Consider the following 12,375-nt stretch of genomic DNA (forward strand, 5'->3'; position numbering starts at 1 on the left):
ATACTCGGCACTTACGGCCATTGAGCAGTGAGGGATCTTTTTCGAGCCAGCACCTACTGCGACACGGGACCTCGGTTTATACGGTCTCATCCGACGGACCGGTCTCCACGTCCCACGGCAGGATTCGAACCCGCGACGTAAGGATCAACTGCTTACGCCACGACTCTAGAGCAGACGCTCTAACCACTGCGCCACGCGGGCGACAATCGTGTTTCGTAAACACGGGTAGTAAAGTATAGTGTGGAAAGTTATCAAGTTCATCCTTTAAATCATTTGATCTTTATTATGCATTGTAAAGAACTCTTTATCTCCTTAAAAAACTGATCTCATTTTCTCTATAAAATTGATTTATTGATTATATGTTGTTTTACGTCCCATTCGATGATGTTTCACTCTTATGAAGACGTAACAATATATGTAAAAGTAAATGGCTTTTACTCTGCACTCAGGGTGAATGAGCAGTGGTGGATGTTTAACCGGCCAACGCCTGCCGTGACAAGGGCCTCAAACTCAAAGTAAAGGAGAAAGGCGATCTTAGTACGTTCTTAATGTGTATTATGTTTAATTTTTTTGTAACACTGTAACGTTATACATGTAGGAAAAACAATATAGATATCCATAATAGATAGGTTTGCGCAGTACTCAGTTATAAATTTAATATCGCATATTTCAGCTGTGTGTCACGGATTTGTATTAAAAATAGAATAATTAAGATGAATGAACGTATTGACACGGGTGCGAAGGAATACAAATGTTTTTGTTTTTGTTTTTGTTTTTTTTTTTTTGTTTTTGTTTTTTTTATTTGTTTGTTTTTTTTTTGGTTTTTGTTTTTTTTTTTGTTTTGTTTTTTTTTTTTTAAGAAAAAAAAAATAAAAAAGTAAAAAGAAAAATGCATCGTTTAAAAGAAAAGTGCTGGGAAGCAGTTTCAACTGGTTCCGAAGTACTCCTTATTTTGAGGAAAATGTGTTATGGAGTTAAAAATTCCCACCAAGCTTAAATTCTGTTATGAATAAAAAATATATTAAGCAGACCAAAATCAGTTCCAAGCATTTTATACAATATACATGTTATAAACAATTAATACTCTATATTACAGCTCCAAGAATCAAGTCTATGTCCTTGTACTATATTAATCAGATTAATTAGGAATACGCTTATCGCCTATACATTCTCGTGCCGCTATGGTAAACTGATAATCTGTTTAATAATTGTTTTTCAATAAATTATTTTCTTGAGGTTTACTGAAAAGATTTAAAAATTGGCAATGGTTATAAATTTATTCAAGCATTTTCATTTTATAATTATTAAACTAATGGATTTAACCCTCTGGATGAGTTGTACTGCGTCAAGTCAAAGATATCTAACGTTATTCCTGACACAAGATGTGCTTCTAATTACTCGGCAGGATTCTTTTCAAATATTGTGATTTAATATGCTTTTTCAAATAATAAAATGATAAATCAATATAATAATAAAAAAAAAACAAAAGCTAGTTGTTATTTTTCATAAGCCTGTGGATAAATAAGTTTCTGTCTTTCGAAAAATTATAAATAACTTTACACTGAAACTTCCCATCACAAATGTTCGTTATCTTCACCATTTTCATTAGGTAATTTTAATGTCTACATCTTCATAGAACACCTTGACACCTGATTAATTCAAAGTCCATACAATAAATAGGAAATAATTTGTATACCTTGAGTCTACTATCTCTCCCAGCTTGAGTCCTGCATTCCATGTCCGTTCAACGAGCGTACATAATTTTGCAAACCATAACATTTCTTTTTTCATTCATTAAGGAATTTTGATTGATTCATTGCATCTATTCTACGTCTCACTCGAGAATTTCTCTCTAGCTCATAGGTGAAGGGCCACAAGCTTTGACCTATGTGTGGCGCTTATGACTAAATGTCAATGCGCCAATATCGACTGTTTTACGGGGCGTCTAATCATATGTCGTTCACTTTTGATTACAGAATAATAAATTTCTTTGTTTAATTTATGAGATTTTGTGTAGCACCAGGAAAGTGTCAGAAACAGAATCTTCTGATTAAAAAAAAAAGACCCCCCCCCTAAAAAAAACCCGGCAACCTTGCAATTTTATAAAGATATATAAAGGATACGCGGATTATTGAATTCTTTTTTTTTTACATGGTGTTTCGTATCATAGTGGTTTAAGTTTTGAAGTCATAGTTGAACGGTTAGATCGTCAAAGCTTAGCGATTGAGAGATTGAAATTATTGCTGATCTCACTTTCAACAACATAAGTGGAGAACCTTTGGCAGGTTAAGTCTGTACTTTGATTGAATCAAAAGAAAATACAGTATGTAACTGTTGAAAATTCAATATATATTCCCCCATTATTTGTAATTTATAATGAATACGTATAAAGTGTTTCAGGTTCACCTTCTTAACAAACTCCGGGAAATGTCCTTGTAAGTAAATGAACTTTATGAAAATAAATATACACAGTATGTATCAAAATCATAATTGGATCCACTTACCCTTTGAACTGAGTATTAAATTCGGATATTTAATAGTATTTAAGTAAGGACATAATCTTCTTCTGTCTAAGTTTTTCTTCCTTGTTTACACTATACTACAGCCAGGGGTTAAGACAGCCATGTATGTATTGTATGTCCTTGTATGTGTTCTGATGTATTCTCAGGCATACGGTAAGAATAATATCATTTTTGTATTTATTTTTTTTTTATTTTTATTTGTTTATTGATTTTGTAAAAAGGTTTTCATGGAGGTGTGTTGAATGGAGATATGCTGATTTCTTACACTATCTCGTATCTTATTCTATTAAAGATGAGGCCTTTTTCTCATTGTAACATATATTTTGTATGCTATTATATATTTTCTATGACAAAACAGCTTACACGAGAAACAAAGGCCCGGTGCCACAGCGCTCATATAAATAACTATAACTTTGCTATTTTCCCTCATCAAATTGTTTCTATACATTTCACCGTAAAATATAATGTACCTGAGAATACTTCCATATAAATATCAGTAATAATAGCTTTCCTGTTCTTGAGAAGAATATCTCTAAAGTCATTTCCTGTATATATTCAGTTGTAAAAGCGATCTCCAAAGGTAATCCAGCCCTCATTCAGGCGTCTTATCTCTCTCTCTTTTTTTTCTTTCCTTTTTTTTCCCCTTTTTTTAGCATATTTGATTATACACTGCCTCAGAATGCTTCCATATATATTTAAAAATCTTGAAAATAATTAACAATGATCGATCTAAAAAAAAAGCATCCCCATGTTGATCCGTCACATCCGCCGCTATTCCTAAATTGATAGGTAGACCGAACATTCCTTAAACTAATTCAGTATGAAAACAAAGGCCTAACAGTAGGCATGAAATACGTCAGCCAATTTACATGGCATGTTTTTCTTTATCATCGAATTTATGGCATCGGCATATATTTGCCCGAGGCTATAGCTATATTTATAATTTCATCACCTTGCGACAAAGTGTATTGATACACGGCAATTACTGCAGCGATCATAGGTACACATTGTCTTGGCGGTCAATATGTATGTATATAATAAAGCCTAAAAGACCTCTGTATGATTTAAGCAGCAAGTATTTTCACAAAACTATCAGAATATTCTCAAACAACTATAACTGTGGGGCAGGTGAAATTAGGCACTTTATGCCGCCAGTGTCAATTTTCACATGGAACATTTTACAGCATTCGACAATATGTGTCGATTTGAGGCCATATTTGAGTGATATGTGCATATTGTCGCAGAGGATAATATTTACAAAACGACAAAATATACCGTAACAAGTATGGTACATGTGCATGTATTATTTCAAATGATCAAAATTTATGTATGTATTATGAAATGTGTGGAGATAACGAACATTATTCGAGCTCAAAAGTTCATTAAACATTACAAAATAAGAGCAGAGCAAAAACGGACCTCTAAGACATCAGAGTCGGGATCTGGTGCCATGGAGGAGTAAGCATCCCCTGCCAACCGGTCACACCCGCCGTATGCTCCTTGTCATGATCGGGAAATAACGAGAAAATCCGTCGACAATTCAGTGTGTAAATAATGGCCTAACAATTAGTGTGAAAAAAGTCAATCAGCATTTGACTTAATGATAAATTGTATTTGATGAAAGGGTCATTGTATCGACCATAGAACTTACTAAATGATGACTTTAAACGAGACTGCTGATATATTTTTTTTCCCATCAACTTGTTTGTCAATAAATGATCCAAATTTAAAGCAATAATATTTCCATTTCTATTTGTTTTCACTGGGATAACTCTTTGAAAGTTAGTTGAGTTGATTTCTTGATCATTCTACCGGAATGTAAATTTCGCCGAGCGATAGGTCAGGAGCTAAGAAGGCCTTCTATGGCATGTAATTCTTGTGCGGCTGTCTACGTGTTTGACGTCAGTGGGCGGGGTCTATTGAAATTGACATGTGAGGCCTGGTGTAATTTAAATCTATTAGTCTACACTTTTAAAATCTAAATTTACAATTTTATTTCACAATGAAATGAAAATATAAGGAATCACTGTCTAGTTAGTAGAGTATGCCAGGGACATCAACGATAGTTGGAAACGTGGGATAATTTATACATAACGGGCTTCGCCCGTTATGCAAATTATCCCACTTTTCCAACTATCGTTGATGCCCTGGCATACTCTACTAACTAAACAGTGATTCCTTAAATATAAACACTTTAATGGTGGTGAGCATTATCTTACCCAGTGTAGTTTTGACACTATGTAACTGGTCAACTAATACATATAAATGCCATTAACGATAAGGAGTTGTGTTATAAAAGTGGTTGTGATAAGAACATACGTGGATTAAAGCGTCGTCATGTAAAAATTTTAGAAACGAAACCCACTTAAATCAGCTGGGGGATATAGAAATATGTTAAAGAAAAGATTGCACAAAAAAGTTTCTGAAAGAGATTTTTTACAATTCACAGATCGTTTAAAACGATTTTCTTTCGGTGTATCCTGCGCTGAAATATGTGTGCTATCATATAGTGTCTTAAAATTATATGAGATTCTTCAATATTGAACAAGCATTCTGAGAGCATTGCATTAGCAATACTAGTCCCCTACCGGCAAGTGTAATCTGGTTCCCGTTAAGAATTGAAAATGCCATAATTCCGTCAAAAAATAATGAAGCGGGACGAAATGCAAACTTGATCTATAACTAATCAAGGTAAAGCCACATACCAAAAATCAGCTCAATATCTACAAGCGTTTAGAAGAAAATTGCGGAAAACCCGTAAAAATTGAAAAGGCCGTAATTCCGTCAAAAATCAATGACGCGGAACGAAATGCAAACTTGATCTGTAACTCATCAAGATACACTCACATACCAAAAACCAGCTCAATATCTGCAAGCGTTTAGGAAAAAAGTGCGGAAAACCAAGTGGGACAGACTGACAGACAGACGGACAGAGGGACAACAAGACAGATAGACAGACAGACGGACGGACAGACTCAGAGGAAACTTATAGTCCCCTCCGGTTTCACCGATAGGGGACTAATAAAATTAGGTGCAGATACCGTAGAATCAAACAGTCACACTCAAGATTTTATTTAAATAGAGAATAGGGTCAAATGTTCGAAAACTCTAGAGATAAGAGACTTGAAACTTGAGCTCTCATCAACAAGAACAGAATAAGAATCATACAATTTAAAAAAAAAAGATCGAATTGGAACTTTCTCTTTCGTTTCTAATGAAATAACTTCCTCGTCATGTTTTAGCTTTTTTTTTTGTTCAGAACAACTAGATGATTTGAACTGTTTCCTCATTTTAATACACGCGTTTATGCTCAGCTAAAAGAACGGGGAAGAAATATACACAACCATTTAATTATAATTACTGTCATTTCTTTATTTTCGTATATTGCGACTTAAAAATCATATAAGTAAGATCTTTCCACCAAATTTGAATACAATAGTAATCATGCACAATATTTCAGTCAAACATTTCAAACGGGAGAAAGCTTAATATGCATTATTTAAAAATCCTTTTTCTGCATTTTATTTACTACATGCTTTTCATTTAGTCATTTTTTTATATATCTATAAATCCTTTTTTCAGAAAACTTAGCATACCTCAAACCCACATGGCAAAGCTCAACTCATGACTCTGCATATAGCGGTTCATCAAGAGCTGTTGATGGTCGGAAATCAGATCTTTCTTATTTTGGAAAACAATGCAGCGTATCAAGTAATGAACAATATACTGCCACGTGGTGGGTGAACCTAGAAGAAATCCGTGGCATAAACTTCATAGTCATTTTTTACAGAACTGACAATGCATATTGGGGTACGTCAATCTCCTTTGCAGAGTAGTTGTTGCTTCCTCACTCAGGTACCTCTGCAAGAATCTTGTGTCACGATTTTTGACATGAAGTTAAAAAACAAATATTTCACAAATTATTTCAAATTAAACTATAATTTCTAGATCTGCTTAGTATATCGCAACCTTAAAGGGAAAAAAAAAACATAATGAGTTAAAACAAACGCCCCATTTTCCTCTCTGTACTAACAACATTGAGATATTCATTTGAAACAAAAAATGGTTAGATATCTATAAAATTATGTTTTAAGGAATCACATTTGAGATTGCTGAGCATACTAGGGTATTAACGAAAGTTTACGACGGTACCGTATGTGGAAAATCAAATTTTCCCATTTAAACTGTCGTTAAGTATTTATGACAAATCAAACAAACTCTACATTGATTCCTATTATATTGACATTTATACATTTATGTAAAAATATGAATATACATGTATATATATTTTTAAAATTGGTCTGATAAAGAAAAATGCAGAAATCATTCATTTTTATTCACCTAGCCCCGTCCACTTATCATGACGTCAGACACAATGAAATCTACATGTATTAAAACGCTGACATAGATATAAAGCCCTTTGATTTCAATTGGCGATATTGACATTTAATATATATCAAAAACAAATCTACATACTAAACTTTAAATAAATTTTCAATGAGAAAAAATATACATTGCTAAAAGTATTTGCTTCATAGTCAACAAACTATTGTTTAAATTGAAAAAAAAAGCTCCCTGAAAGGTCTTGAAATTCAATTCTGGGAAAATTTCAGATAACTTTCAATTAATTGAATGACATAGCATTTCATGATAATATACATGTATATATATTTTAACGGAATATGAAAAAAAAAAAATCAAATGGAAAACTAAAGATAAAGGTGTTGGCGTACAAGTATGTACAACATGCATTATTAGACAATTTTATAATTTTATCAATTTTCTAGTTTTTAGGTGACTAAAACCATCAATGTTCAATGAAAAAAAAAAAAATGAAAATTTCAGATTCCGGAAATGGTTACACAACAAGATTTCTTGGATTTTATGTGTATATTTCAAATACAACAAACAGATTGGATGGCACTTTGTGTTTTCACGATACAAGCTACACCAGGTCCACGATACCCGCCGTTGCCAACATAAGCTGTCCTGTATATGGACAATACGTCATCTACTATAACGAAAGGCTTCAGGGTGTCAGCTATCCATCTGGATATTCGCAATATGCATTCACCGAGCTTTGCGAGGTGGAGGTTTTTGGTAAGTGCCAAATAAAAATCATATATATATATATTTTTTTCTAAAAATAAAAGTTGATTTGCATTACTATTTTCGATATAAAAAAGAAAAGTTGACCATTTTATAATACATTTTTTATGGGAATTACACATATATTAAGTGTAAGAGAACGCAAAAAATCTTTTAATATACTTCAAGATCTGCTTTAACATTGAAAAAACATCTTGAAGATTGCATGTACATTATATTACACCTGAGTGATTGTTGGGTGATATAGCACTCATAAAATAAACATTTTGATAGAAAAAATGAACCATCACCATTTGTTGCTGAAAAAGATAAGTGTTAATATATATATTATTTAAAGGTTGCTCTGATCCTACACGTTATGGTTCAGATTGTTCACATCAATGTTCTTCAAACTGCCTACAATATTGTCAGATAGACTCAGGAAAATGTCCACAATGTGCGCCTGGGTACAAGGGTAATTGGTGCGAGCAAGGTACGTTTTTTACATTACTTAAAAAACTCATTACATTTTTATTATATTGTAGATGTGGAGTTCCTTAAGATCCGTTTACCATTAAATGTATGATGGACATCAAATGATCTTTAAACCAAGCAAGCAAATTATGTTAATTATGTTCCCCAAACGAAGTTTGGGAACATATTGTTTTTACTCTGTTTCTTATTATTATTATTATTAAGGTCTTCCGTTTTCACGGAAGACCTTATAGTGATTCTACTGTTTCTTATTATTATTATTATTATTATTATTATTTTGACCAAATTTTGTGCAGGCGTTTTCTCGAAAACTATTCAGTGGTTTTTCGTGAAACTTTCAGGAAAAATTAGTCATTGTATGAACTTGTTTCATCACAAGGAAAATTTGGAAAATTCCATTTTGGTTCCAAGTTACGGGCAATTTCCTGATTTTAAAATGAAATTTTGTCCTCGAATGTTCTCAAGAATGACTAAAGATATGAACTGGAGACTTATTGGAGAGCATAGAACGTGACTTCTAAATTTGTGGAATCACATTTTCGTTCGTCGTCGGCACTTCCGGTCGTTTACGGAAGTGATCAAAGAAATCATAAAATTTCAACTTTCTTTTTTTAAATCAATACTTACATCACATTATTGCATCTCTTTTGTAGTTTCGAAATATGTTGGTCCCACCGGAAACAAAAACGACAACTTCCGGTTATAAGAGAAAAACTACATAATTTTAGTATTTTTCTTTCCCATTAACATCCTTTGTAGATAAAGTTTTTGAAATGAATTTTAAATATGTTATTCAAACTGCAGATATCTAGAGTAACATCAAATATCTTTGTAAAATTCACTTCCGGTCGCGTGTTTTCCTGTCCTCAAAATGAGAAGTTGTCTGAGCAAGATCTCGGAAACGGTGAGAGATTAAGACACCAAACTTATATGAGCAACAGACCTTAAGATGTAGGCAAAACCATTTGGGTTCCGAGCGTCAGCCGTCACTTCCGGTCGTCACAGGAAGTGATCAAAGAAATCGAAAATTTCAACTTTTCTTTTTTTAATTAAAAATTGCATCACTTTATTGCATCTTTTTCGCAGATTCGAAAGATCTTGGTCTCACCGGAAACAAAAGCGACAACTTCCGGTTATAAGAGAAAAACTACATAATTTGAGTATTTTACTTTTCCATCAATATTTTTTTCTAGAAAAAGTATCTGAAATGAATTTTAAATATGTTATTCAGACTGCAAATGTCTAGAGTAATCGTAAATATCTTTCAAAAATTCACTTCCGGTCGCATGTTTTCCTGTCCTCAAAATGTGAAGTTGTCTGAGCGAGATCTCAAAACTAGGTAAAAGATTAAAACACCAAACTTTTATAAGTAATAGACCTTGAGGAGTAGGCAAAACCATTTGGGTTAAACGCGTCAGTCGTCACTTCCGCTTGTCACAGTAAGTGATCAAAGAAATCTAAAAAAAAATTAACTTTTCTTTTTTAAATTAATCCTTGCATCACTTTATTGCATCTCTTTCGCTGTTTAGAAATATGTTAGATTCCACCGGAAACAAAAACGTCAACTTCCGGTTTTAGGAGATAAACTACTTTACTTTGATATTTAACTTTCTCATAAATATTGCTCATCGATAAAGTACTTGAAATGACTTTATGTATGTTGTATATATTGCAAATGTCTAAAGAAAAGTCAAAGATTTTTATAAAATTCACTTCCGGTCTCTTGTTTACCTGTCCTCAAAATTAGAATTTGATCTCACAATATTGCTCGGCAACAGTAAACGACTGAAGTCTAAAACTTTCAAGACTGATGGTCAGTCATCAGTTATATGAATCGTGAGAAAATCTTGTATAGCCGTTACTTCTGGTACTTCCGGTCGTGACCGGAAGTGATGTAAAAAATGAATGGTTAACGTTAGCAAGTTGGATTTTCACGCTGACGACAAGGGTTAAATTTACAGAGTGTCTGAATTTCTTTTATCTCTTTTTCAGCTTGAATTTTCGTTTTTATTTTCAGAATCGGACGGAAGACCTCTCATTGCTCGCAATGAGTTTCTAGTTAAGGTCTTCCGTTCCAGACGGAAGACCTTATAGTGATTGTACTGTTTATTATTATTATTATTATTATTATTATTATTATTTTTTTCCCCTTTTTTTGTCGGCAGGATTTCTCAGAGATGACTGGATGGATTTTCCTGAAATTTTCAGGGTTGATAGAGAATGAAAATACCCCGAGGCGTTTTTTTCATTTTGTCAAAATTCACTTCCGGTCGTCAGATATGTCCGATTTCCGTTTTTTTCAAAAATATTTTTTCCGAGTGAGATCTCAGAAACGGTAAGAGATTAAGACACCAAACTTATACGAGTAATAGATCATGAGGAGTAGGCGAGCCCATTTGGGTTAAGCGTGTCAGCCGTCACTTCCGGTCGTCACAGGAAGTGATCAAAGAAATCGAAAATTTCAACTTTTCTTTTTTGAATTTTTTTTTGCATCACATTATTGCATCTTATGTGTAGTTTCGAAATATGTCAGTCCCACCGGAAACAAAAACGACAACTTCCGGTTAGAAGAGGAAAACTACATAATTTGAGTAATTTACTTTCCCTTAAATATCTTTTGTAGATAAAGTATTTGAAAAGAATTTTAGATATGTTATTCAGACTGCAGATGTCTAGAGTAACGTCAAAAATCTTAGTAAAATTCACTTCCGGTCGCGTGTTTTTCCTGTCCTCAAAATGAAAAGTTATCTGAGCGAGATCTCGGAAACGGCATGAGATTAAGACACCAAACTTAAATAAGTAATAGACCTTGAAGAGTAGGCAAAACACATAGGGTTAGACGCGTCAGTCGTCACTTCCGGTCGTCACAGGAAGTGATCAAAAAATCGAAAATTTCAACTTTTCTTTATAAAATTAAAACTTGCATCACTTTGTTGCATCTCTTTCGTGTTTTGAAATATGTTAGATTCCACCGGAAACAAAAACTGCAAACTTCCGGTTTAAAGAGATAAACTACGTTATTTCGATGTTTAGCTTTCTCATAAATATCACTTAAAGATAAGTATTTGAAATGTTTTTTTTATACATATGCTGTAGATACTACAAATGTCATGAGAAAATTCAGAAATTTTTATTCAATTCACTTCCGGTCGTGTGTTTTCCTGTCCCAAAATTAGAATGTGTTCTCACAATTGCTCGGTAAGAGTAAAAGACTGAAGTCTAAAACTTTCAGGACTTATAGTCAGTCATCAGTTCATTTGCATCGTGTAAAAATCGTCTGTCGTCATTACTTCCGGTCGTGACAGGAAATGAAGAAAAAAGTAATTTTTTAAGTTATTTTGTTTCTACATCAGTTTTAGGCTTATACCGACGTTGGAAAAGACATGTTTATGCAAACAGGAAGTAGTATAACGGAAGACCTTCTCATTACTAGTAATGAGTTTCTAGTTATTATTATTATTCTTTTTTTCTACTTTCTTCTCCGGTACTTTTTTGTCCGGGAGTGTTCTCATAGAACCACTCATCCGATTGACATGAAACCTTTTTAGGGTTAATAGGCATGTTGTGTAGGTGTTCGGAACGAAGGTCATTTTGCGTGCACATGCATGCACGTGCGCGCGCGTGCAATGAGTGAAATGACTGATATACTTGATGAAGCCGTAACTTTTATATTTCTTGATGAATTGCTTTGAAACTCAAAATATAAAGATATATTAGTAGTCTAGACAAGATAATACGGTCAAATTAGCGTGAACTCACGCGCATGCACGTGCGCTCTTCTCTGATTGGCTGATACAAAAATTTCAATAATTTCCTTGTTTTTTGACAAAATACTTTGAAATTTAGAATGTAAGTATATATTGTAAGGTGCTACAACATGTTATATAGAAAATTTCTTGAAAACACGCGCATGCAGGTGTGCTGCAATCTGATTGGTTGAAACTTTAAATGTCTATAACTCCTTTGGTTTTCAACAAAACAGGATGAAATTTACGACATGGATAGGCACATAGGGCTCCTACATTATGATACTATCAAAATTGAATGCAAGGCCATGCATGCGCGTATGCTGAATTCTGATTGGCTAATACTTAAAGGGTTACATCTCTCTTATTTTTCAATGAGATTCTTTAATATTTAACACAAATGTATGTATTGTGAGACACTATAAGAAAATTGATGTGAAAAATGTAGAAAACATGTGCAAGCACAGGCGCTGAAATTTGATTGGCTAATACCCATATGGCTACATAGGAGTAGTTTTCCAATG

General features: G+C 33.3%; 1 protein-coding gene across 1 annotated transcript in view; it reads left to right on the top strand.

Annotated features, from left to right (window-relative positions):
* The first annotated feature begins 2,623 nt into the window (after nt 1-2,623).
* Nucleotides 2,624-12,375, top strand: part of LOC133197902 (multiple epidermal growth factor-like domains protein 10) — a 32,447-nt gene continuing 22,695 nt past the window's right edge. The window contains exons 1-3 of the mRNA XM_061334083.1: nt 2,624-2,675; nt 6,105-6,332; nt 7,368-7,622. Of these exons, the coding sequence (XP_061190067.1) occupies nt 2,624-2,675; nt 6,105-6,332; nt 7,368-7,622 (535 nt within the window). The remainder of the gene's footprint in view (nt 2,676-6,104; nt 6,333-7,367; nt 7,623-12,375) is intronic.

This window comes from Saccostrea echinata, unplaced genomic scaffold (genome assembly GCF_033153115.1).
Source record: "Saccostrea echinata isolate AGI-Se365-2 ecotype Australia unplaced genomic scaffold, CSIRO_AGI_Sech_v1 ptg000032l, whole genome shotgun sequence".
Classification (NCBI taxonomy): Eukaryota; Metazoa; Mollusca; class Bivalvia; order Ostreida; family Ostreidae; genus Saccostrea; species Saccostrea echinata.